This window comes from Rhipicephalus microplus, chromosome 8 (assembly GCF_043290135.1).
Source record: "Rhipicephalus microplus isolate Deutch F79 chromosome 8, USDA_Rmic, whole genome shotgun sequence".
In the NCBI taxonomy this organism is placed as follows: domain Eukaryota; kingdom Metazoa; phylum Arthropoda; class Arachnida; order Ixodida; family Ixodidae; genus Rhipicephalus; species Rhipicephalus microplus.
This window is the reverse complement of record NC_134707.1, coordinates 15,047,635-15,073,985: the sequence shown is the minus strand read 5'-3', so window position 1 is coordinate 15,073,985 and position 26,351 is coordinate 15,047,635. Positions and strand designations below refer to the sequence as shown.

At 45.6% G+C, this 26,351-nt stretch overlaps 2 protein-coding genes and 1 non-coding gene across 6 annotated transcripts in view; 1 reads left to right on the top strand and 2 right to left on the bottom strand.

Annotated features, from left to right (window-relative positions):
- Positions 1-1,033, bottom strand: part of LOC119164167 (cofilin/actin-depolymerizing factor homolog) — a 39,265-nt gene extending 38,232 nt beyond the window's left edge. Inside the window, exon 1 of the mRNA XM_075871146.1 lies at positions 876-1,033. Coding sequence (XP_075727261.1) covers positions 876-878 — 3 coding nt within the window. The 5' untranslated portion in view covers positions 879-1,033. The remainder of the gene's footprint in view (positions 1-875) is intronic.
- A 653-nt stretch (positions 1,034-1,686) lies between these two features.
- Positions 1,687-1,758, top strand: TRNAT-UGU (transfer RNA threonine (anticodon UGU)). The gene has a single exon. It is a non-coding gene; the product is annotated as a tRNA-Thr (tRNA).
- Positions 1,759-11,731: 9,973 nt separating this feature from the next.
- On the bottom strand, positions 11,732-24,915 carry LOC142768827 (cofilin/actin-depolymerizing factor homolog). Of its 4 annotated transcripts, none has more exons than XM_075871140.1 (3): positions 24,701-24,915; positions 12,791-13,053; positions 11,732-11,932 (listed from the first exon to the last, which is right to left on the bottom strand). In XM_075871140.1, exons 1-3 carry the CDS (start codon positions 24,701-24,703, stop codon positions 11,782-11,784), a joined length of 417 nt encoding a protein of 138 aa, XP_075727255.1. In that variant the 5' UTR covers positions 24,704-24,915; the 3' UTR covers positions 11,732-11,781. The 4 variants fall into 4 exon arrangements, with proteins under 4 accessions (XP_075727255.1, XP_075727254.1, XP_075727256.1 ...); XM_075871139.1 differs by lacking the exon at positions 24,701-24,915 and adding an exon at positions 21,810-21,884; XM_075871141.1 differs by lacking the exon at positions 24,701-24,915 and adding an exon at positions 18,984-19,140.
- Positions 24,916-26,351: the final 1,436 nt, after the last annotated feature.

Below are 26,351 nucleotides of genomic sequence, written 5' to 3'. Positions count from 1 at the left end.
GCAGTACTTAACATATTGCACGTCCTCAGTTATGAATTAGACTTTTTGTATCGATGTCAAGGAGTGCTATTCTGCGCACTGTCTAATTCCGTTATATCGTGAAATTTCATAATGGGGGCATTTTAAGCCAATCAGAGAGGTCGTAGCAGCTCACTTGGTCAATTAGCATCTATCAATGGCGGAATCCGACAACATGGCGTAATTCGACATTGTCCAAAACAGCACCCCAGGGCGGCATTTCGCTTGAGCTTAATATGAAGCTCAAGCGCCGATCCTCGCTAATTCCAAGAAAGTGGACTACCTGTCTCATAGCGGTTGAAGAAACACGTACGCAGTGCTTATACTGTAGTAAACTATAGCTCCTGTATATGATTTGCCTGACTGATGAATCAGACTTTGTGCAGATGTTCTGTACAGTGTTTGGCTTGTGCCCAACGTGAAGCTCAGACTCCGATCAATGAAAAGAAAGTAGACCATCTGTCCCATATTGTTTGAAGAATCAAGTACGTTACTGTAGTGGATTCTGTGGCATGTATGATTGACCTGACTGCCGAATTAGACTTTGTGCAGACGTTCTCTGCAGCGTTTGGCTTGTGTTCCACGTAAGCCTCAAGTGCCAATCGTCGCTATTCCCAATAACATAGTGATATCTCTGCGACTAGCGATAAAAAAAACACTTAGTGCTTGATATAGTGCGCTGCTGTATATTCGATTGCTCTGACCCGCGAATCCGACTTAGTGTACGCAGATGTTAAGTGCAGCATTAGTTGGCTTGACCTTAACATGAAATTCAAGCCCCAATTCTCACTAATCAAATGAAAGTAGAATAACAGTTCTATAGCATGGTTGAAAAAAAGGAGACATTTAGTACTTACCATATTGAATTCTTTATACGATGGTTCCGACGGGTGTATTAGACTAGGCGTAAATGCTCTATGTGGAGTGCGGCCCGAGTTCTACGCGAAGCTGTTCTATGTTCGAATATATTTGATTGGGCGTCTGTGCAACAGCATCAAGCGCCGCCTCCTTTTTTTTTCAATTTGCACTGATTCAGTATTGCTGAATCAGGTATGGGAATGCTGAATGAAATATGCGACAGGTGTAAGCCGTTCACCTTTGCAAGGCAAGCGGTGCATGCTCTTTTTTTCTTTTTTTTTTCATCGTTATCGTGTACGTCGCTGCTACATGTAGTTATCTGTATTTTACCTCTGTCAATAGCTACTTCTGCAAAACATGTAGCCGTGCCAGCATTCTATAGAAAGAGCATCACGGGGTCAATGAACGTGAATGCGCAAAATCGTGACAAACGCGGTGGGCGTATTGTTCCCGAAATGCCAATTGAAAGAAAACTAGCGGAATTCGAGATGGTAGTACGAAGCCTGAAAGAAGTGCGCAGCTGGGCGGCCTTCGATCCCTTTTTTCTCCTCTTCTTCGTCCTTATTTTTCTTTCTCCTCTGTTTTTCGGTACGTTATATATATATACATATATATATATATATATATATATATATATATATATATATATATATATATATATATATATATATATATATATATATATATATATATATATATATATATATATATATATATATATATATATATATATATAGCGCTGGTGGCGCTGACTGACACTCCCACGTTTAGTTAGCATATAAATCCTGTAAAGTGGCTGGGGGGATAGCTGTCGTGGTAGCTCAGTGGTAGACCATCGAACGTGTAATTCGAAGGTCGCAGGTTCGGATCCTGCCCACGGCAAAGTTATCTTTTCACCCACTTTTCTTCATATTTACATTACAATTTGGTCTGATATCTTCCCCTATACTTTCCTTTGTATTATTGTCTGTGAGATCTCATTAATATTGTGTAAAAACACGGAAAAACGAGCCCTTATGTATACACTTCTTTCCATATATATATATATATATATATATATATATATATGTATATATATATATATATATATATATATATATATATATATATATATATATATATATATATATGTATATATATATATATAACCCCATTGTTGCTCTTTCTCTACTTCTATTTCTTCCTTTTATCTTCTCCCCCTTTTATTGTCTCTCTTTCTCTTTTATTTGCTTCTTTTCGTCATTTTCTTCTATGATATACTTTGCTCTCTGCTCTTTTCATTTCTCTTATCCTTAGTTTTATTTTCCACCCCCAGTGCTATGCCTGGATAGCCGAGTAGTTACGATGCTCACCTACGAATTGGGGGAACGCGGGTTCAAATCTCACCTTTTGGTTAGTTGTAACTTTATTAGATTGTCCCGTAGTGCTTTAGGTGACCCGGGCTCAGGTCTTCCACGATGGCACTTCAAGGTCCTGTCTCATCATTGCACAGGAGCCGCAACATCAATTGTCACACGACACTCGCACCACGCTGCTTAGAGGACGCGCGAAGAACGCGCAGGTCATCGCAGGTATACAGAGGACAAATGCGAATTATTTTCAGCGTTGCTACTACTTCGCGCTTCATCAGCGCACTACTGCAAGTGTCGACTATGCCAGTGTTTCCGTGTTGAACATCGCGGCACGTGGGTGACCCTTCTGCGCCTTCTGCAGTGTTCAAAGCATTGCTTGCAAGGTGTCCCTCATATCTTGAATGGGTATACATATGAGAGAGAGAGAGAGAGAGAGAGAGAGAGAGAGGAGTAAACGTTTATTTTGAAACAGTGCCCCGAGCAATGGCCGGTGTCACCCTGAGGTGGGAGGGCTCCTTAGTCCAGGAACCCTCTGGCTTCTACTGCCCTCCTGACCCTGGCGACGAGTTGTTGTTGGTCTTCCAGGTCCTCGAGGGCAAGCTTCGCCTTCCACGTTTCGGTTAGGTCTTCGTTCGTCCGTCCTGCTTCATTATCAGTCGTGTGTTGTTGCAGATTACGTCTGGCAATACACTGGCATGCAAGAAGCGAGTGTGCCAGGGTGTCCGGTACGTTGCAAAGCGGGCACATAGAGCTACATCTCGTTGGGTAGAGACGATGCATTAGGGCCCCATGTGTGTATGTGCTGCTTTGCAGGTGTCTCAGTATCACGATATGAGATACTTTTTTTTTAGTGCGTGTCTCAGAGCAGTTGAAATTAGGAGCGTTGCTTTGATATGCGCCCTTCGTACCATCTCGTGCGTGGTACTGAGCATGCCGAAGCGCCCCGAGATATGTGTACCACCAATGATCAACGCTCCCTCATGGCCTCCGAGAGGGGAGCAGGGGCGCGGCGGGTTTCTCTCCAGCCGTCCCAATCGCGCGGAGCGGGCGCGTTTCCAGAGGTGGGCGTGGCACCCTCTTTTTTTCCACACCGAGGCGCTGCTTCGTAAAGACGAGTCCAGGGACTCCAGGGGACTCCAGGGACTTTAGAGACTCCAGGAGACTCCAGGGATTCCAGGGGCTAGAAGCCAAATTATAGGGGAGTCGACGCGGATTCAGCCTTTATTTCGAATAGCAAGGAAAACACATTGAACAGTCATTACCAGCATTGACGTATGCAGATGATATAGTATTATTAGCCAACAACAAGGAAGATATGCAGGGATTGATAGATATCTGTGGCAATGAAGGAAATAGGTTAAATTTGAAGTTTAGCAGAAAAAAATGCAATCATGATTTCTAATGATAACAAAGGCAGTGAGCATAATATCAGATACTTGGGCGTATGGATAAGTATCTGATATTATGCTCACTGCTGAGTATCTGAGGGAGCACGAAAGATACATAATGACTAAGGGCACCAGGAATGCAGCTGTAATGAAAAATAGGGCACTGTGGAGCTGCAGTACGTATGACCTTGTGAGAGGGATTTGGAAAGGTGTCACGGTCCCGGGTTTGACGCTCGACAATGTGGTCTTGTGCATCAAATCAGAAGTTCAAGCAAGTTTGTAAAGTTAACAACGTGGCAGATGTGTACTTGGTTTGGGAGCACACGGGAATACCTCAAATCAGGGGTTACGGGGAGACATAGAATTGACGTTGCTTGAGTGCAGGGAAGCTAGCAGCAAGATATAATTTGAGGAGCGGTTAAGGAAAGTGCGAGAGGAGCGTTGAGCTAGGAAAGTTTTCGGTTACTTGTACATGAAGAATGTCGATACTAAATGGAGGAAACGAACTCGAAAATTGTCAAGCAAGCGTTTAAACAACAGCAGAATATGAAGCCAAAAGGAAACATCGGTTAAGGAGAAGGTGAAGAAAACAGAGAGGGACGTGTGGAAGATGGGAATGCTTGCGAAATCATCACTGGAGACCTACCGGACTTTTAAACGAGAAATACAAGGGAAAATATCTGCGATAATTCTCGGGGTAGTTCTCGGCTCTTCGAGGCTATAGAATGGGAGTATCCGAACGAAGACCTACCCATCAAAATACGAAAGCACAAACACGGTATTATAGTGCGTGTGGAGAGGAGGCGGGAACAGCTGAACATTTGATAATGTTATGTAAAGGCCTCCACCATATATATATATATATATATATATATATATATATATATATATATATATATATAATCTTCAGATGGCGTGGACCACGTGGTCGCTTATGCCAGCCGAAAACTTTCAGACACCGAGTGCCACTATCACTCCAATGAGCTTGAATGTCTTGCAGTGGTATGGAGCGTCGATGATAAGTTTCGACATTATTTTTTCAGGCGTAAATTTACTGTTGTGACTGATAATGCTGCTATAGCATGGATGTTGATTGATATGTGGGGTTTAACGTCCCAAAACCATCATATGATTATGAGAGACACCGTAGTGGAGGGCTCCGGAAATTTCGACCACCTGGGGTTCTTTAAAGTGCACCCAAATCTGAGCACACTGGCCTACAACATTTCCGCCTCCATCGGAAATGCAGCCGCCGCAGCCGGGATTCGAACCCGCACCCTGCGGGTCAGCAGCCGAGTACCTTAGCCACTAGACCACCACGGCGGGGCTATAGCATGGATGTTCTCCAAGCAGCAACTTGAGCACAGATTTGCCCGGTGGATAATCACGCTGCAAGAATATGATTTTGACGTGCGCCACCACGCCGGGGGGCTAAACAACGTCACCGATGCACTCTCATGGAACCGCCTTGACTGCGCGCAACAAACCCGCCAAACTCACATTTTATTCGCCCAAATGGACATATCCCGAGCCCAACAGGAGGATAAAGATTTGGCATCCATTATTGCATCTATCACTCACAAGGGAAATCGCAGTACTTTTGTGGTGCGCAATGCCGCGTTGCACCGGCGTCACTGGCGAATGCACCAATCCGAAGAACGTTACCTCCTGGTGATCCCGAAATCCCACAGGTCAGAAATATTACGAGCCATTCATGACTCCCCAGAAGGCGGACACGCCGGCCAACGAGCCACGCTCCAGAAACTACAAGAACGTTTTTGGTGGCCGAAGATGCAAAGTAGCGACCGTTCCTATGTCGCCAGTTGCAAAATCTGTCAGCAGTTTTAGCGACTGCCTGTGTGTCAACCTGGATTACTAACACCAATCCAGATACCCGAAACAATTTTCCACACGATTGGCATTGATTACATGGGACCTCTACCCACCACCACTGCGGGAAATCGTTACGTCATTGTAGCAGTAGACTACCTGTCAAAATACGTGGAAGCATAGGCCGTGCCATCTCTTGCATCCACTTACCTAATTGACTTCCTCAAGCACCGACTTGAATGGAGACATTGCTTACCAAAAAGGTTGTATCTGATCGGGCTACAACGTTTTGTAGCGGGGAACTGAAAAAGTACCTTTGCACGGCAGGTGTGCAGCACCACTTCGCATCCGCGTTTCATCCTCAACCAAACGGCCTTACTGAGAGAACCAACCAGAGCATCCAGGCACGACTCGCTCCATATAAGAAGGCAGGGAAAAGAGGAGAGGCCGAATGGGACGTCCACCTTCGGTGAGCCACTTTTGCGATTAACATGGCACTGCAGACGTCTACCGGGGAAACGCCCTACGAAATTGTTTATGGGAAACTATCACAGCTGAAAGTGGTCCTCAGTCTGGATGCTCCCATTATAATTCCACGTGCCAACGATCGCAAAGCGGCCTGTCAGAAGATCCGAACTAAGGTAATCAAGAAAGCCACCCACGCGCAAGAAAATCAAAAGCGCCACCATGACAGACGCTCCGCTCCTGCTTACAACATCGGTGACGAGGTCTGGGTGCAAAGGGGCACCAGCGGGCCTGGCAAGAAGCTACTCCCTAAGTTCGACGGGCCATTCATAATTACTGAGCGTGTAGGAGAAAATACCTGGCGTGTCAACACCTCAGATGCGAACTTCACTCTCGATAAACGCAAAACAAACAACTTTGCTGTGCATGTGTTGCGCTTGAAAAAAGCAGTCGGACCGCCGCAGGTGCAATGAACTGTAATTTTTTTTTTCCTTTGTCAGGTCAGGTCCGCAGTGTGGCTGAATGTAACGAAGAGTGGCGTGGCAGCTGTGGGCCACGGGCTGGAAAGCGAGGAAAAAGAGGCAGAATAGAACAGCTTGCCCGACAAACGGGTGTTGTGTCTGTCTCACTTATTACAATATATATATATATATATATATATATATATATATATATATATATATATATATATATATATATATATATATATATATATATATATATATATATATATATATATATATATATATATAATGGCACCAAATTTTTCAAAGTATTGGCGTTTAGGGACAGTGAAGGCAAAATAGACTTCAAACGGGTAGAAATAGCCAGGAGGAGGCTATCTGATTGGTGGCTACAATTGAGGCGCGAGTGAAATTCAATCCTTAAACACACAGTGACAGTACTTAACCTTATGGCTAGGTGGCGTGAGCCACGTATACCGCCCGATCTAAAAGGCCCAGTCGGATACATCCATCCATCGATCCGGGTTCATATGGCCGGGATTGAACTTAAGCACAATCACCTGCATGCCCCTTTTTTCTTCGCTACGCTAGTGAGATCGCGGATTCTTGGCGGTACTCCAGTATTTATATAAAGCGAAATGCTTAGATGTCTCAATAAACGCTAAAATTGACAGCCGCTCCGAGTCGGCGTTACACTATGACGTAGCAGTGCCATCACATGATGACGTCTTCGCACGACAACGTAGCCAACGGTGGCTGGGTCACAGAGGCACTGCAAAGACTAAGTGAGGTGGCTGCTGTCCTGGAGGCAATGAAAGACCATGTTACGTGCAGGAATCTTTCGGAGGGTGGCGGGCCTGGCACAGAGTTTCCTATAAGTACACTAGAGGGAACTATGGTGCTATAGTGTCTGTAGGACCTGCAAAGCACGGCGCTTCAGCGAGCATTTGAATGATGCGTAGCCCGAAAATTCGTCAAACCTTCGTAATTTTGGTTTCATTTGACTTGGCGTGGATTGACGCTGCTTTATCATGAAACAACAATCAGCAAAAGTTAAACGTTTGCATTTTGCTCCCTCAGTCTGCTAGACTCATCAATTTCAATCGTTCCACGCAGTTCAAAGCAGTTCGTTCTTTTATTCGAAAGAAAACCGAAACACAACAATAAACAAAGCGCCAAGTGCGTTCGAAGCCCGCAAGCATGAAGACTTATCCACTTCATTCTTGCTTCGTGACACTTACACATCCAACCCGCTTCATTCCAATTAGGCCAACACCATTAATTAAAATCCCACTTCATTCAATCATCTGAAACCACCGATGAAGGATTGTTTGTAAGTGAACAGCGTTTCTGTTGCATGAGTGCGTGCAGCTGTTTTTCCTTATTATTTCTTGATGCCGACAGCCTTGCATTGACTTTGACGTTACATGCGTTTTTTTACACAGAGACCATATGAACCAAGAAAGCTATTTTGTGCAATAAGCAGTCTAATTTCCACATGGTGTTGAATTTCATAGTGGTGACCTCAAGCAGGTCTGAGAGGTAGCGCAGCAGTCCTCGCGGCCACTCAGAGTTAATTGGGGTATGGGACAACATAGCTTGAGGGGGCGAACAAGCCGTTCAAAGTGAGGCGCAAGACGTGGGCAGAAAAAGGCTCTGTGATCGAGGAGTATCCGGTTATTCCAGCGATGCAGGCGGTGCCATGCAGCCGTGCTCCGAAGCTGTCACACGGTGATAATCTGTGGAACGCCTCCTAGAAAAACTATGCCTGGAACATCACTCTCAATTGGGAGCCTTCTGCCAGCACGCAATCTCGGAGGCCATGCCTCTTGCCTTGTGTTGTGAGAGGCCGCCGCGTGAGACCGCTCGCCTCCGTACAGCTCAGTCACGTGACATAGTCTGTCACGCGGCATCACGACTGCTCGGAGGCAATTGTGGGTGCATTGCTGTGTTCGCAGGGGGCGGCCTGGGGCGGCCGTCAGAGACGCTCGCCTTCGTACCGAAGGAGGAGGGTAAAATCAGAGGGTTGGGCAGCGCGTTCGCGGCTCACGTTCTAGGCATAGTTATTTAGGAGGCGTTAATCTGTGACGCAGTTCGGTCTCAGGTCTTGAACCAAAGAACGCGTCTTCACGCTCTGCGACCTACCGTCTCGTCCACCATTTCGACGCACCGTTGCGCCGCCTATAGTCACTGGAATGGTCGAATAGGCTGGGTGCACGCGCTCTTGTGGTACTCCGCGGTACCTGCGAGTGCATCGCAAGAGACGCTCACCGGCGTCTCTGGCAATTAAAGGTACTGCCATAGACCACCTATATACTACCATTTATCTATACTACATACTGCCAACACCTATATACTGCTAACAACATCCTGTTCTGATTCGCAATCGCACTTCAAATAGAGATGGTGCACCGTGCTTCCTGAAAAGCTGCGAAGTTAGGAGTATTTTCTTACCTTTAACCGCAACCAACACCAAATAGACCATGAACCTGCTCAAGGTCATGACGCTCGCAGGCGAAGAAGCGCGTCGTTTAAAGACGATAGTCTTTCTTGGGGACCTTCAACGTAAAAATTTTTTGTGTGTCTATCTGTACATTTGTCATTATTCCCGCTCCTAACGGGACCCTAAACGACACCAAAGTAGCCAAACGATACTCCAAACGGCTGACCCCATCCGCAGCGCCCACAAATATTGCTCAAGATTCAGCGCTCATGCTTGTGCGAGTGTCAATTAAAAAGCAATTACTGCGCATACCTGAGACACCGTAACAACACGTCAATATTCTGTATGTGTGTATCTTACTAGAGAAGGCATACATAAGTAATTCCGAGGACCGTAGCGTTGATCACGTAGCGCTGACCAGGCAACACTTGCACGAAAAGGCAAGTGTTTCCAACGCTTTGCTAAGACGACACGGTGGTGGCACCTACCCTTCGCCTTGCGTTCAACACCTTATCACCACCGAGATGGGCGTGCAGGGCCCGCGCGCTTCGTTTTCCAAGATAACTGCCAGATAGCGCTCATGTCTCACGTGTGACGTGACTTGATGCACTTGTTCGCCTCCGCAGCGCGCTCGAAGCGTTCTAATGCGGCGCCTCCAGTATACCATTCACCGATTTTCTTGCCCATAACAACATCAAATAAACGGTTTTGTTCACTCACTCCAGACGCAAACTATCGTCTTTCGACAACATTTGCAGTGTAACATGCAGATACGCGGCCATTTTTTTTTGCCCAACGTTCATGATGTGCTCGCGGTCGTTTCACTAGGTTCACATTTACCGAATTTGGTATTACATGACATGAATGCATTATGAATGTATATGACTGGTGCAACCATGATAATCATGACATGCATGTCATGTAAGAACATGACTACATGCCACGCTCATGATGCGCTCGCAATAGTTTCGCTAGCTTCACATTTACCAAATTTTGTATTACGTGACTCATGGAGGAAAGAATGACGTGACTTGAACGAATGATATGACTGATGCAAACATGATAACCATGAAATGTAAGAACATGACTACATGCCACGCTCACGATGTGCTCGCAGTCGTTTCACTGGCTTCACATACACCGAATTGGGTATTACGCTACGTGAATGGATGACGAAGGTAAATCACACGTTCAAACATACACTACCTGCATGTCACTACATGTATACATGCTACGCTCCTATACTGCGCTCGCCGCCATTTCGCTAGCTTCCTATGTACCAAATTTGGTATTACGTGACGTGAATAGACGACGATGATAAATGACACGTCCAAACATCAAAATCATGACACGCGTGTCACGACGTAGGTGGTGAGTGCGATGTTGCAAACGCGGAGTTAGCCTGACCTAAATGGCTGGCAATTGTTACGCTTGAGCATCTCTTGAATTATAAGGGACCCCAAATGCCATTCAGCCCAGTGTCTCGCACGAAAGCCATCAGGATCCGTTGTACGCTCCTCCTGGTCGCCGCGGGTCCTTCTGTAAAAATGACATCTTCAAATGTCCCGTGCTTGTGACAACCTTTCCACAAACTGCGTACCATCTCTGTTCTTTCTCTGTCAAACTGCAGGCATAGCCAAATGAAATCTTCGATGTCGCCGATGTCACCACAAACGGCACAACACGGGGAAGCTCCTCGTCCAGTCTTGAATGACCAGGCCGGTCTGTATGTGGAGTCAGTTCTTATCCGGTAAAGCAGCGTCGCTTGTTCTCTACAAAGTCCGTGGGTTATGCATGATGGATGTGGATGCGTGTCACCTAAAACATGACTACATCATACGCTCTGCTGATTTTATTGTGACAATGCGACCTTCCTCATTCGTGCTTCGCATATAGTCGATTCCCACTGTACCTGGGATTCACCCACTCTCATAAAACCTAAATATAAAACATGACTACATGCTATGCTTTTAGCGCACTCGTGGCCATTTTTCTAGCTTTCCATGCCAAATTTGGTATTACGGGATATGAATGGATGACTGAGCACAAATTCCAGGCGCAAACATGATAATCATGACATTGAATTGATGTATGGCATAATTTACGTCCGCCTCGTAACGTTGTTCTGATTTTAATGTGTTAGTTCAACCTTATATACTCAATCGTGCTTCGCATATGATCGATTGCCACTCTACGAGGAATCTGTCAATTTTTACAAAGCTGAAATTATTATCATACTTGCAGTCGACATTGTAGCATCGCATTTGTGCACAAGGTCGCCTGTATAAATTGGCCCGGAGGCGTTACGCATCGCAAGTTGGCTGAGAATCGATTGCCTCTCGGCTCAGCAACATAGTCCGACTATACTCGAGTCCACGTGTCTCGCTAAATTTGAGCGCCGTTCCATTCCGGAATGCGTTATCAGTCACCTCTACTCGGCTAGAGAGGTCTCGCATTTTTGTTAACGTGAAAAGCCTTATCTTTCCACAATGCGAGACGACAATTGTCGTACGCACGTACGCTTATTGACCCACGGGACCTCTGAATGTGCAGGGCCTGCACTGACATCACTGAAACAGATCCGCTGGAGCACAAACAATTGTGCGATGCGGACCTTGTGACGCAACGTTAGGGTTATTTGTACGTATCGCACGTCTGTGTTGCCAGCGCAACAGTTCAGCGTATACGTGACGCAGAGGTGACGCATATTTTTGAACAAAACTAAGATGCGAACTTACTTACCATCTAGATTGGTGTTCAGTAACTGTCTTTGAGACAGCCCATATAACAGTAATCGGTAACGAGTATAAGGCCTGTGGCATATGTAGTTGCAACGTCTTGCATAAAGCAGAATAAATAAGTGGTGCGATACCGAGTGACGATACATTGAAAATATTGTTTTCGATCTAAGTATGCAATTTTTTCATTACCATTTATTCGTCTGTCTGCAATACATCATATTTTCACTGCCACACAGCACCTTTCATCGAATCCTCGAGCTCTTCGACGCTGCCCGCCTCGAGAAACTTATCGATCCCAGTGACTTGCTGTCGGAGTGTCTCATATGCGCTTAAGTACAGCATCCGTTGCCTCGTGTTGGCTCCGTTAGGAAGCCTGCGTATGAAGATTATATACATTTGATTTAAGCCAGAACTACATTCACCACGACAGGCGATCAATCGAGTTTTATCGCCGAAATCACCTCTTCATCAGCATTTACTGCGAAGCTTAAGCCCTAAGTTCATTTATGTACATATGTGGTCACTAATTATGTACTGTACAATTCCAAACCCACTCTTTATCTTCCAAGTGTGTTAAAACTTTGCCACTGCATTTCTGAGCGGATAAGGACAAACCAACACAACACAAAAATATTACCGAAAATTGTGACCCTTTCTTGTCTTTCGTTATGTATTTGTAGGTTTTCTTTCTCTTCCTTTTGGCAAAGTCACTGAACTTACTTAGCATCTTTTGTGGTAGGTTCGAGTGTCACAGGGCACCCACCGTTTTTCAGCCCGTGAGCTATCCCATCTCGATGAAGTGACTCGCTTTTCTCTCTTCGATCAGCTCTCATTCCCACAGTTTGCTTTCCTGAGCCACGCTGGGACTCGACTCTCTTGTGAGCGGAGAGTCGAGTCCAGGCGTGCCTGAGCACAAACAACACATGTGTCACTGACTCATTGGCTGATCCAGAGGAGAAAGGGGGCAGTGGGCGACTGCCCCCAACCCCCAACAGCTTGTGTCAGCACCCATACCCCCTCCTTTCAGTTCAGGTCATACACCCTCATATCACCTGTCAGGATAGATTACCATTAATTAGATATTAAGGACAAATTAACATTATTTATGCTGTGAGTGGGTTCTTGTAAAGATAAGTTAAATTCTGAACACAAGAAAGTCACCCCGCCCCCTTTCTTTCACCATTTTGACTTTAAGTGACGACCCCCATTAAAATGAGCAGCTGGATCTCACCATGTGATAAGGAATGTCTTGTCCATGGTCGTTCCGTCATCTGCTGTGACAGGGTAGTCGTACACGGCGCACCGGCACTGGCCCGCTTCTCTCGGTCGCAACTCCTCCAAGAAGTTCTCGAGTGGGGCTGAACGCTCTCCCGTTGCCTCTGCGTCGATGACACTCTCTCCGACTACCTTGTAGATGACGTAGCGGTACTTCTTGTCCGTTTTTCGCGCCTCGTTCACTGCCTTGGCCTCGTCGGAGAATGTCATTCCAGTCGACTGCGGCGAGGAAAAGAAGAAACGAAATTTGCGTGAGGCCTGACGCAAGCGCGTTTTGCATCCTTCATTTATCGAGCGCGAGGCCCACCACCGGAAAAAGCTGGCGTCATTTTGTGCGTGACGTGCTAGGCGGGATCACTGGCGGGGTCTTCTGCTCTGCTCTGTGAGCACCGACATACTGAAAACGAAATTCTACAATGCTACTTGTGCTGTTCTCCACATTAGGTGGGGAGGCTATGACGTTTCGGTGGCGCACTTGGCAGCACTCAGAATCACTGCTATAGCAGCTGTCTTTGAAGGCGTTTTATGAGGTAAGCCAGAGCCTCAGTGCAGGATGACGCAACGTAGGCTGGTGTACGTCACCACTCATACGTGTGCGCAGGGTAACACCAAGAGGTTTAAATAAACATTGCTGGAGTGGAAATTTTTGCCCACGAGTGAAGCCGTGCCAACCACAAGACGGTGGGTGCGGCAGCCATCTTACAAGGGGCATGTTGAGCTGTTAGCGTTTGGCGATTGAGAAGGAGCGTTTTCCTCACATGTCCAAAGAGTTTAATGTGACAACCTTTTCGTGTCAAATAGTGCTCAAAAGAATTACTATTTTTCTTTAGAAAGCCTCGAATTCAAGGCAAATTTTATTGGAGATTAAGTCACCAATACTAATCTCTGCGGATTATTTCTGCGGAAACAAATATAATTCAATTTAATGTTAACGTTGCCTCTAGACAAACAAATCAAAGCCACTTGATGTCTAAGTGGGCTCTACCAGAAAAGAGCATGTTTCTGAGATATTTCAAGGGCAAAACCAGGCTTAACTACTGCTGGCAGAGCCTTGCGGGAGCTTCCACTTTAGCACATTTTTTTTTCAAAACCTCCTTGGGTAAGACGCTGCGGGACGCTTTGGTTGTGAACCTTAGAAATAGTAAACGGCTCCATTGAATACACCGCTCTCGTGCAGCCTGCATTTCCGTGAGGAAGACATCTGCAAAGGCGTGGGGCTTCGCTGTTCGAACCACGTCTGTAACAAACACGTGGAACAAACTAAGCGGCACGTGTAACAAAACTAGAAAGAACGGCAGAGAGTGTTGTGTTTTCCTGTTTTGTGCACTCTTATACGTATGTTGAAATAGACTGACATATGTCACTCTATTTCAGTCTAATATACTCTAAGTCTATTATAATGTCAGTCTATTGTGTCAGTCTATTTTACGTATGTTAGTCTATTATACGAATGTCAGTCTATTATACGTATGTTGAAATAGACTGAAATAAACTGACGCAAGCGACCGTCCTTCGCTGTTTGGCGCTTCACTTGCTGCAATAACACCTCTGTTTTTCACTGCCATTCTTAGCTCAAGCCGGTGCTCGTCCCGTCGTCGTTTGCAGAATAATATAGTCGGCCCACGAACGCTTTGACATTTTTTCGCCTTCGTGTTGTACGATATGCACGTGTATCGCTTCGTAATGCTGCTTCTTCTAACAGCAGACGCGAAGCTTGCAGTTTTGAAGTTATAGATAATGGCAAGTTCACAGGAATAAATGGAAAGCGAGTGCTAGGAATCACGTGAAAAAAAAAGCACGTAGTGTACGTCTTAACCCCGGCCAATGAACAAACAAGATTAAGAAATAGGAACCGTGAACAGCCGGTTTGATGCCCCGTGAGAAATAACGATGATCAAACGTCCAGACGTTTAGAAGACATCAAGCAATTAGACGTTGTGAAAATGTTTACAACAGCGTTTAGCAGGAGCTCAACGTGGAGCTGAAGCACACAAAATAGCTAATCACAAAAAAATAGCTGTGTGCCATATCATTCTTAAAAGAACTCGCAGAACTTAACATATTGCACTGCCTCAGTTATGAATTGGACTTTTGTATCGATGTCAAGGAGTGCTATTCTGCGCACTGTCGAATTCCGTTATATCGTGAAATTCTGTAATGGTGGCATTTTAAGCCAATCAGAGAGGTCGTAGCAGCTCACTTGCTCAATTAGCATCGATTAATGGCGCAATCTGACAACATGACGTCATTCGACAATGTCCAGAATAGCACCCCAGGGCGGCATTTCGCTTGAGCTTAATATGAAGTTCAAGCGCCGATCCTCGCTAATTCCAAGAAAGTGGACTACCTGTCTCATAGCGGTAGAATAAACACGTACGCAGTGCTTCTACTGTAGTAAACTATAGCTCCTGTATACGATTTGCCTGACTGATGAATCAGACTTTGTGCAGATGTTCTGTACAGCGTTTCGCTTGTGCCCAACGTGAAGCTCATACTCCGATTCATGCTAATGAAAAGAAAGTAGACCATCTGTCCCATATTGTTTGAAGAATCAAGTACGTTACTGTAGTGGATTCTGTGGCATGTATGATTGACCTGACTGTCGAATTAGACTTTGTGCAGACGTTCTCTGCAGCGTTTGGCTTGTGTTCCACGTAAGCCTCAAGTGCCAATCATCGCTATTCACAATAACATAGTGATATCTCTGCGACTAGCGATTAAAAAAAAACACTTAGTGCTTGATATAGTGCGATGCTGTATATTCGATTGCTCTGACCCGCGAATCTGACTTAGTGTACGCAGATGTTAAGTGCAGCATTAATTGGCTTGACCTTAACATGAAATTCAAGCCCCAATTCTCACTAATCAAATGAAAGTAGAATAACAGTTCTATAGCATGGTTGAAAAAAAGGAGACATTTAGTACTTACCATATTGAATTGTTTATACGATGGTTTCGACGGGTGTATTAGACTTGGCGTAAATGCTCTATGTGGACTGCGGCACGAGTTCTACGCGAAGCTGTTCTATGTTCGAATATATTTGATTGGGCGTCTGTGCAACAGCATCAAGCGCAGCCTCCTTTTTTTTTCAATTTGCACTGATTCAGTATTGCTGAATCAGGTATGGGAATGCTGAATGAAATATGCGACAGGTGTAAGCCGTTCACCTTTGCAAAGCAAGCGGCGCACGCTCTTTTCTTTCTTTGTTTTTCATCGTTACCGTGTACGTCGCTGCTCCATGTAGTTATCTGTATTTTACCTCTGTCAATAGATACTTCTGCAAAACATGTAGCCGTGCCAGCGCTCTATAGAAAGAGCAACACGGGGTCAATGAACGTGAATGCGCAAAATCATGACAAACGCGGTTGATCAATGGCGGAATCTGACAACATGACGTCATTCTAATGTCCGAAATAGCACCCCAGGGTGGCATTTCGCTTGAGCTTTACATGAAACTCAAGTGCAGATCCTGAATGATTGATATGTGGGGTTTAACGTCCCAAAACCACCATATGATTATGAGAGACGCCGTAGTGGAGGGCTCCGCTAATTTCGACCACCTGGGGTTCTCTAACGTGCACCCAAATCTGAGCACACGGGCCTACAACATTTCCGCCTCCATCGGAAATGCAGCCGCCGCAGCCGGGATTCGATCCCACAACCTGCTGGTCAGCAGCCGAGTACCTTAGCCACTAGACCACCACGGCGGGGCATCGCCAATCCTCGCTAATTCCAAGAAAGTAGACTACCTGTCTACTTCCTTGGAAAGGGAGCACGCGCCTTGGAAACCGGCCGTGTTACAAGGCAACACGTCAAGGTGCCCCAATTGGTACTACTCGGTTGATACGAATATGGCGTGTAAGGAAAACGCCAATTTCAGGGGCACATTATGGTAGCAGCTTGCATTTTCTCTTTCTCTTACTTTGTATACCGTATTTATCTCTCGTGTCGCCACTACAGAGAGTTTTTTGTATTTGTTTTTTTTTAGTATGTTAAAGGCTACTGCTGCAAAAGTTGCGTATGTGCACCCTGCAGCGCAAAGAAATATTAGCACTGTAGACCGATGACCGCGGAGAGCCAAATGACGACGTGCATGATAGGTTTATTGATTCCGAGAATATTAATAAAATTCCAAGCCATTTAACTTTGAATATGAATGGCCAGCACAAACACAGGGGTGACACACAATTTTGAACAAAGATACGAACTCACTTATTGTCGTGATTGGTCGTCGTGAGCTGCTGTATACGATTAGCCTGCTCGCAAAAAACAGGACACGAAAAAACTTAATGGCGCCAGGCCCATCACTGGAAGCGGTACTTGTTTTCGTCGCCTGTATGGCTGACGTTGGCAATGATGGCCATTGTCGCGCCAATAAATGCAATTGCTGGTTAGCTCTGTGTATGTGCGCTTCTTTTCGTTGCCACGTCTTGGCGTGCTGTTTTTAAGCGTAGTATGTTGAAATTTGAAGTTGAAGTTTATTGCCACTTAGGTACACGTATACATGCATAAACAAAAAGAATAGCAGAATAAAAGCTGCGGAAAGACAGCTGGGCTGCTCCTATAGGTCCCCGTACAATGACAGCAGCAACAAGACAATAATTCCTAATCAGTGCACATTTGCAATATTAAAACGGGAATGCACAAAGCAAACTGACAAAATCAGAAATAAACGCACATTTTCAACAAACACGAAAGCAAGTTTGACGTTCGTAATATCAACCAAAGTGGTGTTCTTTTAGGAATATAACGCATGTTTTCATCCCATATTTTATAGTTAGTTTACTATACTTGTCCCGCAACAATCATTGTTGCACCTTATGTTCTTTTTGGGGAAGGCAAAGTTTCATCACAACGCCCCGACTCCCTAGTTCCATGTTGGTCAGTTTCAAAAGACATGCTTCACATTGGATGAAGAAAAAAATTAAATGGAACGATGGCGTGTTTCTCACAATAAGGGGTGGAGCCAGCGGGGGGTACAAAAAGCTGAAGCCCCCCTCCCCCCCTTGGACATTTCACCGGCCGCCACCCCATTTACACCCCCCCCCTTTCAAAATGAAACACCGTTTTATTTTAAAATCACAGTAAATTTTAAAAATCAGTACATCTACTGATCAATCAGCAGCCGTGGCAACACTGCTGGTGCCTTATCAGCGAAATGCCTCTCAAAATACTACATGCTTTGTCCCAGCTTTTCCGTTTGTGGAGCTGACAACATCCACTCTCTGCATGTTTCATCCCTCCCCAGTTTTTTTTTACATTGGCTGGTGGAAGCGGATAAAGGGCAAACTTTCAAACTTCGTGTCTATTAACGAATACCATCACTGAGTTAAAAAATATTTGCTAGCATAGGATTTCAATGCATGTTAAAGTTAAAGAAATTTAGCATAACTAGTATATTTTTTCCAAGTATCCGGGGGCCCGGCTTCCTTGAAAATAATGTAAAACATTCAACGAAAATCAATCTTAATATTTTTTTCAGGTTTTATGAACAAAAAAAAACCACAGCATGTCCACGGAGTGAATGATGAAGAGAGGGGCGAAGTGCTGGAGGTTTTCATTGAAAAACCGTGAACCATCCACGAATAACGCCCATATCATCAACGACGTGATAGGCACTTTACATCTTTATATGAGAAGTTTTATTATTCGTAAGTGGCAGATATACGTCACTTCCGTTCCCCCTTCATTTCATTATAACGGCTTTACGGTTGGTGAAGTGGTGAATCGATGACGGGGCGAAGTGGGATGTCTGCAAGGACGAAGTAGTAGGCAGTGTGCAAAAGTGGAACTATTGGCGGTCACGCACAAATAAGGGATGAACACAGTGGGACAGTCTATGGTTTAACGCGCACCTAGATACAAGTACACGACCATCTTGCATCATATTTGCTGCTTTTCAACAGTTTTTGCTCAATGGTCGGTGAAGTAGTGGAAATGTGATGGACAGTATTGGGATGTTTGCAAGGACGAAGTATAGTGGGCAGTTGGCAAAGGTTGAACTGTGGGCGGTCACGTACATGCATACATACAACGAATGGACATACCCATGCCTTTTGAAGCTTCGCCCCTAAAAAATTAAATCATAGAGTAGACGAGTAGACATACACTACTTAGCGAAGGGCTAAGAGAAGGCATTGTTGCTTACCATTGCGGCAGTTTCTAAGTTTGTTCCCTGGTCGAAGCAGAGGACGCTCTACGAAATATTCTCGCTCCTGTTACGTGCACGCAGACTGGCTCGACGCGAAGTAGGTGACTCGATTGCCTTATATACCCACGCAACGCAACCAATCTCCCGGCATCCGCCGTCTTGTCGCCAGCGTGAGAGGAGTTTCAAAATGGTGGAATGTTTTGGGTTCTCTTTGCTTTGCCCAATTATCTACAACCGGAGAAGCTGTGTTTGCGCATGCCAACTCGTCCGGGGCTGTGCAACTGTAGATAGAAACCGGCGGTCGCTTGCACGCATTACCGTTTTTTGTTTTTGTTTTTGCTGGCCTTGCGAGAATGCTGGCGCGACGCACGTGCTATGCAGATCAAGGAGGATTGAAGAAAAAACAAAAGAAAATGTTTGAGTTGACCATCTCAACAACTATTTTGTACCGGCAATGGTTAAGTCATGGTTTTACCCTGGTTTGCGTGGGAATAATGCTCTTTTTAGTGTAGTGCCCGCTTTGGGATGGCATGTTTTTTCTCTGTTATTACAAAACGTTATAAACTAACTATAATGTAACAGTTCATTTTTCCTGGTGAAACCACTCTACAGCGATTCCTATTGATGACTTAATCTCCAATAAAATTTGTCCAGAGATTGGAAAATCTTAAGGAAACTTGTAACTCGAAAGCAACACATCATGGTGCACGTCGGAAGTTACTTTTCTTGGCACTGAAGGAAAAGCCAACGTTACTAGACTAGGCCAACGAACCTATTCTAGTAACGTTGGGAAAAGCTACGGAGGCGGAGCTTCAGCACAGGTATCACTACGCGAAGTAGTCCGTTTTGGCGCTCGTCTCGTAACGCCATGGAAAGTGACGGGGGCGCACCATCAGCGTTTCATGCAGACACGTTTGAGGTGCACGTGAAAAGGTGGGACTTTCTCGCGCGTTCGGAAACGCGAAATCACAACGAATAAGTTGAAGTAAATACGACTATCTTAATGGCCGGAGCTTCGTCCAGTCTCAAATAGCTCCCCACAGAAAATAAAGGGGGAACTTCTATATTTCACGGTGAAAATACGGGCGCTTTTGTGGAACTACATTCACTGGCGGTCGGATGCGATTTGGCTCTGTAGCCTTCGCTCCAATGCCAAGAAAAGTTGCCGCCGAGTATACACGGTTGAAACTAGCAAGACGTGTAAGAAAAAAATTGGCAGCATATCCACGGAGTGAATGATGGAGAGTGGGGCGAAGCATTCGTCCGTCCATTCGTTCTTGCTTCCGTCTGTCTATGCGCTCGTCTGTGTGACCGTCCATGCGTCCATTCACCCGTCCGTGCGTGCGTCTGTTCGTGCGTCCGTCCCTGCGTTCGTCCACGCATCAGCCCCTGCGTCCGTTCATGCGTCCATCCATGCATCTGTCTGTGTGTCCGTTCGTCCATCTATTCAACACTCCAAGTACCACCATCTCGCATCTTTTTATCATATATTCCCCATATAGAAGCACCGCCACCCAGCGGACATTGCAAGGACTAAACGAGAGGTGGCATACGCACACTTTCTTACGGCTTGCGCTTCGGGTTAACTTCCCACCTTTAATCACCTCGAGTTCATGGTATATACTAGTTCACTGTATTCATGGCACTGCGCCCCAACGCTTGCTAAACCTTTCTACAACCAAGGAGGTTACGCGTAGCAACCCTTTCTTGTCAGATAGTGCTCAATGTACATGCCAATGGCTGCTAATGGGGAATGAGAGACAGGAGAATTCAACTTTTAGTTAACGCGCACGCTGTGAATTTTTCATTGTTCAACAATGCACAGGAAAAATCTCCCACCGGCACCACCTTGCACGTCAAAACGTAAGACATGTTACGCACTACTACGAGGAACGAACGGGTGCCGCTTTAAGGAGCTTCGCCCGAAAAATAATTTCGGTGGGGACACTCCGCCCGACGGCGCGTCCACATAATGTTCGCCTCTTTTCTCCTCTTGGCCCTCATGTCGCAGCGCCTCCTACGCAACCGCGGCCGGCGCGTGTACTAAAAAAGACGAGCCATAGCCTCCTCTATAACTAGGCTATGGACGAGCTGTGTGCGTAGCGTCCGTAACAGCGTCGCGCACGTGAGAAGTATAATCTTTTTTTTTTTTCTTTCTAACGCCTTGCAGCTAATTCCGGCGTTCGCTGCACGTCGCATTTTTTTTTTCGGTCGCGAGCACGGTCGCCAGAAACGCGGTATGCGTTCCTTGCTTTATAGTTGCTAACGTGCACGGTTAAAAAAAATGCGATGAGGTGAAAAAAGAAAAAAAAAACGCGCGTTCGCCTCGTCGCAGTAGGCTTCTTAAGCCCCCAATTATAATGAGTAGATTAGGAATCATGTACCCTGCATAAAATGGTGTCAAACATGACATCCCCAATATAATCAGAGCTGGGATGGTCTCTAAACCGATACCAAAAAAATGAACCCCATTATCAACACGGACTGCAGAAAACACCGTGCGAAAGCACTGCTCAAAGCACACGGCACGAACAGTAAATCTCTTTTTCTAGATGCTAGCCCATACCCTGGACGAAAAGCTCACACTGCTGTCGTGATTGACACGTCCGGCCTTTGTATTAATGCGTGCTCTGTCTTAACAAACAATATAGAGGAGGCTGAGGAAGTAGCCATAGCCACGGCTGTCACCTCCAAGAAACACTCATTCATACTGAGCAATTCACAAGTAGCAATAAGAATTTTACGCAAGAACGGATTTCACAGCGAATCCTCAGAATCCTGGTTAATAACCAAGAACTACACAAAGTAGATGAACCCAAGTACCTCATATGGTTTCCGGTGCACACAGAGACTGATACATCCAATCCGAACGAAGCGGCCCATGAGTTGTCGCGAGAATTAACCCGCCGCGCCATCCGACCACACTGCTCGGAGATCCTCCCTGGCGCTACCGATGTACCACACAAAGACCAATTTACAAGTTACACAAAATACATGCAACACTACAGAGAAGCAAGGCGCGTCTTTCCCACACCTCACCCGAGTCTAAACAGGCAAGAAGCATCGGAATACCGACAGCTACAGACGAACTGCTACCCGAACCCTGTTCACCTCCACAGGAGCTACTACTATGTGTAACAGAAAAGGCGTCTTACAAGCATATATTATGGGAACGGCCTAACTTATCAACAAGTTCTCCTGAGGCCCTCCGGGAGCAGTGGCGGCTTGTGCTGCTCAGCTCGGAGGTTCAAGACCAAAAAAATGGGTTATCCAGCAGGCTTGGGAGGCTGTACAGAGACAAGCTCTCCCGGTACCCCCTTGTGCGGTCTAGCCTGGACCACAAACATGCCGGATACGAAAATGAAGTTTATTCATCATCACACCGCGCTCGCGATCGTACTTCAAATAGAGACGCTGCGCCCTGCTCCCCGAAGGGCTGCGAAGTTAGGTATCTCTTTCTTCCTCTAACCACAACCACTACCAAATAGACGACGAACCGGCTCAAGGTCATGACGCTCGCAGGCAAAGGAGCGCGTCTTTTTGCCCAATGTTCATGATGTGCTCGCGGTCGTTTCACTAGCTTCACATATAACAAATTTGGTGTTACGTGACGTAAATACATGATGAATGTATATGATTGGTGCAAACATAATAATCAGGACATGCGTACCATGGAAGAACATGATTACATGCCACGCTCATGATGCACTCGCAATCGTTTCGCTAGCTTCACATATGCCAAATTTGGTATTACGTGACTCATGGAGGAAGGAATGACGTCACTTGAACGGATGATATGACTGGTGCAAACTTGATAATCATGAAATGTAAGAACAAGGCTACATGCCACGCTCATGACGCGCTCGTGGTCGTTTCGCTGGTTTCACATACACCAAATTTGGTATTACGTGACCTGAATGGATGACGAAGGTATAAATGACACGTTCAAACATACATGACATGCCTGTCAGTATACATGACTACATGCTACGCTCACAGTGCGCTCGCAGCCATTTGGCTAGCTTCCCATATACCAAATTTGGTATTACGTGACGTGAATAGACGACGAAGATAAATGACACGTGCAAACATCATAATCATAACATGCGTGTCATGACGTAGGTGGCGATTGCGATATTGTAAACGCAGGGTTAGCCTGGCCTGCATGGAAAAAACTGAACGGCACATGTAACAAAACTAGAAAGAACGACAGAGAGTGTCTTCCTTTCCAGTTTCGTGCACTCTTAAGCATGTGTTGAAATGGACTAACTGACGCAAGCGACCATCCCTCGCTGTTTGGTGCTTCACTGGCTACTTGCTGCAATAACATCGCTATTTTTCACTGCCATTCTTAGCTCAAGCTGGTGCTCGTGCTGTCGTCGTTTGCAAAATTATATAGTCGGCCCACGAACACTTTCACAGTTTTTCGCCTTCGTGTTACACGATATGCACGTGTATCACCTCGTAGAGGGCTGCTTCTTCTACCAGCAGACGCGAAGCTTGCAGTCTTGAAGGTATTGATACTGGCAAGTTCACAGGATTTAATAGAAAGCGAGTGCTATGAATCACGTGAAAAAAAGCACGTAGTGTACGTCTTAACCCCGGCCAATGAACAAACTGGATTGAGAAATAAGAACCGTGAACAGCGGGTTTGATGTCGTGTGAGAAATAATGACGACCAAACGTTCAGGGTTTTGGAAGACAACAAGCAATTAGACGTTGTGAGAATGTTTACAACAGCGTTTAGCAGGAGCTCAACGTGTAGCTTGAAGCACACAAAATTGCTAATCGCAAAAAATAGCTTGGTGCCATATCATTCTTAAAAGAACTCGCAGTACTTAACATATTGCACTGCCTCAGTTATGAATTAGACTTTGTGTATCGATGTCCAGGAGAGCTATTCTGGACACCGTCTAATTCCGTTATATCGTGAAATTTCATAATGGGGGCATTTTAAGCCAATCAGAGAGGTCGTAGCAGCTCACTTGGTCAATTAGCATCGATCAATGGCGCAATCTGACAACATGACGTCATTCGACAATGTCCAGAATATCACCCCAGGGCGGCATTTCGCTTGAGCTTAATATGAAGCTCAAGCGCCGATCCTCGCTAATTCCAAGAAAGTAGACTACCTGTCTCATAGCGGTTGAAGAACTACGTACGCAGTGCTTACTGTAGTAAACTATATAGCTGCTGTATACGATTTGCCTGATTGACGAATCAGACTTTGTGCAGATGTTCTGTACAGCGTTTGGCTTGTGCTCAACGTGAAGCTCAGACTCCGATCCACGGTAATCAAAAGAAAGTAAACTAGCTGTTTCATAGTGTTTGAAGAATCACGTACGTTACTGTAGTGAATTCTGTGGCATATTCGACTGACCACCTGTCGAATGAGATTTAGTGCAGACGTTCTCTGCAGCGTTTGGCTTGGGTTTAACGTAAGCTTCAAGCACCAATCCTCGCTAATCACAATAAAGCAGAGATATATCTGCCACTAGCAAATAAAAAAAAAACACCCAGTACTAGATATGGTGCACTGCTGCATGTTCAATTGCTCTTACCTGCGAATCCGACTATGTGTACGTAGTTGTCAAATGCAGCGTTAATTGACTTGAGCTTAACATGTAATTGAAGCCTCGATTCTCACCAATGAAATGAAAGTAGAATAACTGTCCCATAGCATGGTTGAAAAAAAAGAAACATTTAGTACTCACCATATTGAATTGTTTATACGATGGTTCCGACAGGCGTGTTAGACTTGGCGTAAATGCTCTGTGTGGACTGCGGCCTGAGTTCTACGCGAAGCTGTACTATATGTCAACACAGCATACCACGGTGGTCAAATATATTTGAGTGGGCGCCAGTGCAACACCATCAAGCGCCACCTCCTTTTCTTCAATATGCACTGATTCAGTATTGCTGAATCAAGTGTGAGAATGCTGAATGATATATGCGACAGCTGCATGCAGTTTTCTTTTGCAAGGCAAGCGGCACCCGCTCTCTTTTTTCATCTTTAATCTTGTACGTCGCTGCTCCATACAGTTATCTGTATTTTACCTCTGTCAATAGATACTTCTGCAAAACGTATAGCCATGCCAGCACTCTATTGAAAAGAGCAACACGGGGTCGATGCACACATGCCTTGCAGGCATGCGTGCATGCAGGCATGGTAGGAAAGGAGGGGGGGGAGGGCATGGCTTAGCGACTTTGACACACCACACGACTGCTAAAAGCCGGTACATTCCATTTCCTCTTCATCCTTTCTGAGAGGGACACGCACAGCATGCAGAGCGGCATAGCGCCAACTGTATGACCCAACACTCCCCCCTTTTTTCGTTCTTACATGAGAGTAAGGCACGCCTTGCTTTTCTTGCAGAAAAAAAAGGGCGATGGATTTGTGCTAATGCACATTCACAAAGGTCTTGAAGCTAAACAAGCACCCAAGGTGGAGAAAAGACAATGCAACACGAGTGTTGGAGGCGAAGGAAGGCAATAGCCCAAATATAGCCAAATAGCCAAAGATAAAAATCCCGCCAACTCGAAAAAAAAGTAGGCCAATTTGTATATTTATAGCCCAGCCTGGCAACCCTGACAATGGTACTTGAGGCACGCGCAGCGCGCGCCCACAGATGGAGAAAGGTGGCGCTGGTGAGATCATGCCCACATGAGTAGGCTCGGGCGTTGTGAGGGGAAACGAGAGAGAGCTGACACGCGGCGAGCTTGCGGCAAGTGAGGGAGAGAGACATCACCCTGCACTGATAGGAGGGCGCTAGCTACTTGGCACCGCTCCAACACCTGCGGTGAGGGGAGTGGTGCGGACGGAGGGGCAGCGTTACACTGGCTAGTCAAAGAGCTGCTTCGTATCTAAAACAGCTACGCGGCACAATGGTAAGATTCACTGCTCGTCGCCGGTCCAATAAATATGAACAAGGCAACAGTCCGCCCATCAGACAGCCTTCATCCATTCCGTATGAAACTAAAACCGGGCATGTAGGGAAGAAGAGGAAGAAGAAACATTTTTGGTTAAGCTACATTCCGACGCAGTTTCTACGATGACGTTAGTGGATCTGGAACGCCTTTCCCTACGTGACCGGTTTCAGGCTTGACACTATTGGGCCTAGTGTTGCCATGACACATAAAAATACGGTAACAGGTATGTCTGTAAAATACTAGTAGAGGATTTTAAATTTTAGTCCTTGCGCTTTGTTTTTTTTTTATTTTAAATTCAGCTCCGGTATTTGTAGTATATACCATAGAGTACTATAGCTTTCATGAAGCAGTGAAAATAATGACTCCAAGATTGCTGGTGTCCCGAAGGTGCGAACCCAGCACCATTCAAGACTGAATAAATATACAAAGGTTTCT

Bases quoted from the DNA above. Each gene is read 5' to 3' on its own strand.
- LOC142768827 (XM_075871139.1), bottom strand. From the start codon at position 21,869: ATGGGCCGCTTCGTTCGGATTGGATGTATCAGTCTCTGTGTGCACCGG. The intron at 13,054-21,809 runs GTACTTGGGTTC...TCCTCGCCGCAG, and splicing joins TGCACCGGAAACCATATGAG to TCGACTGGAATGACATTCTC. The intron at 11,933-12,790 runs GTGAGATCCAGC...CTTCATACGCAG, and splicing joins AAGACATTCCTTATCACATG to GCTTCCTAACGGAGCCAACA.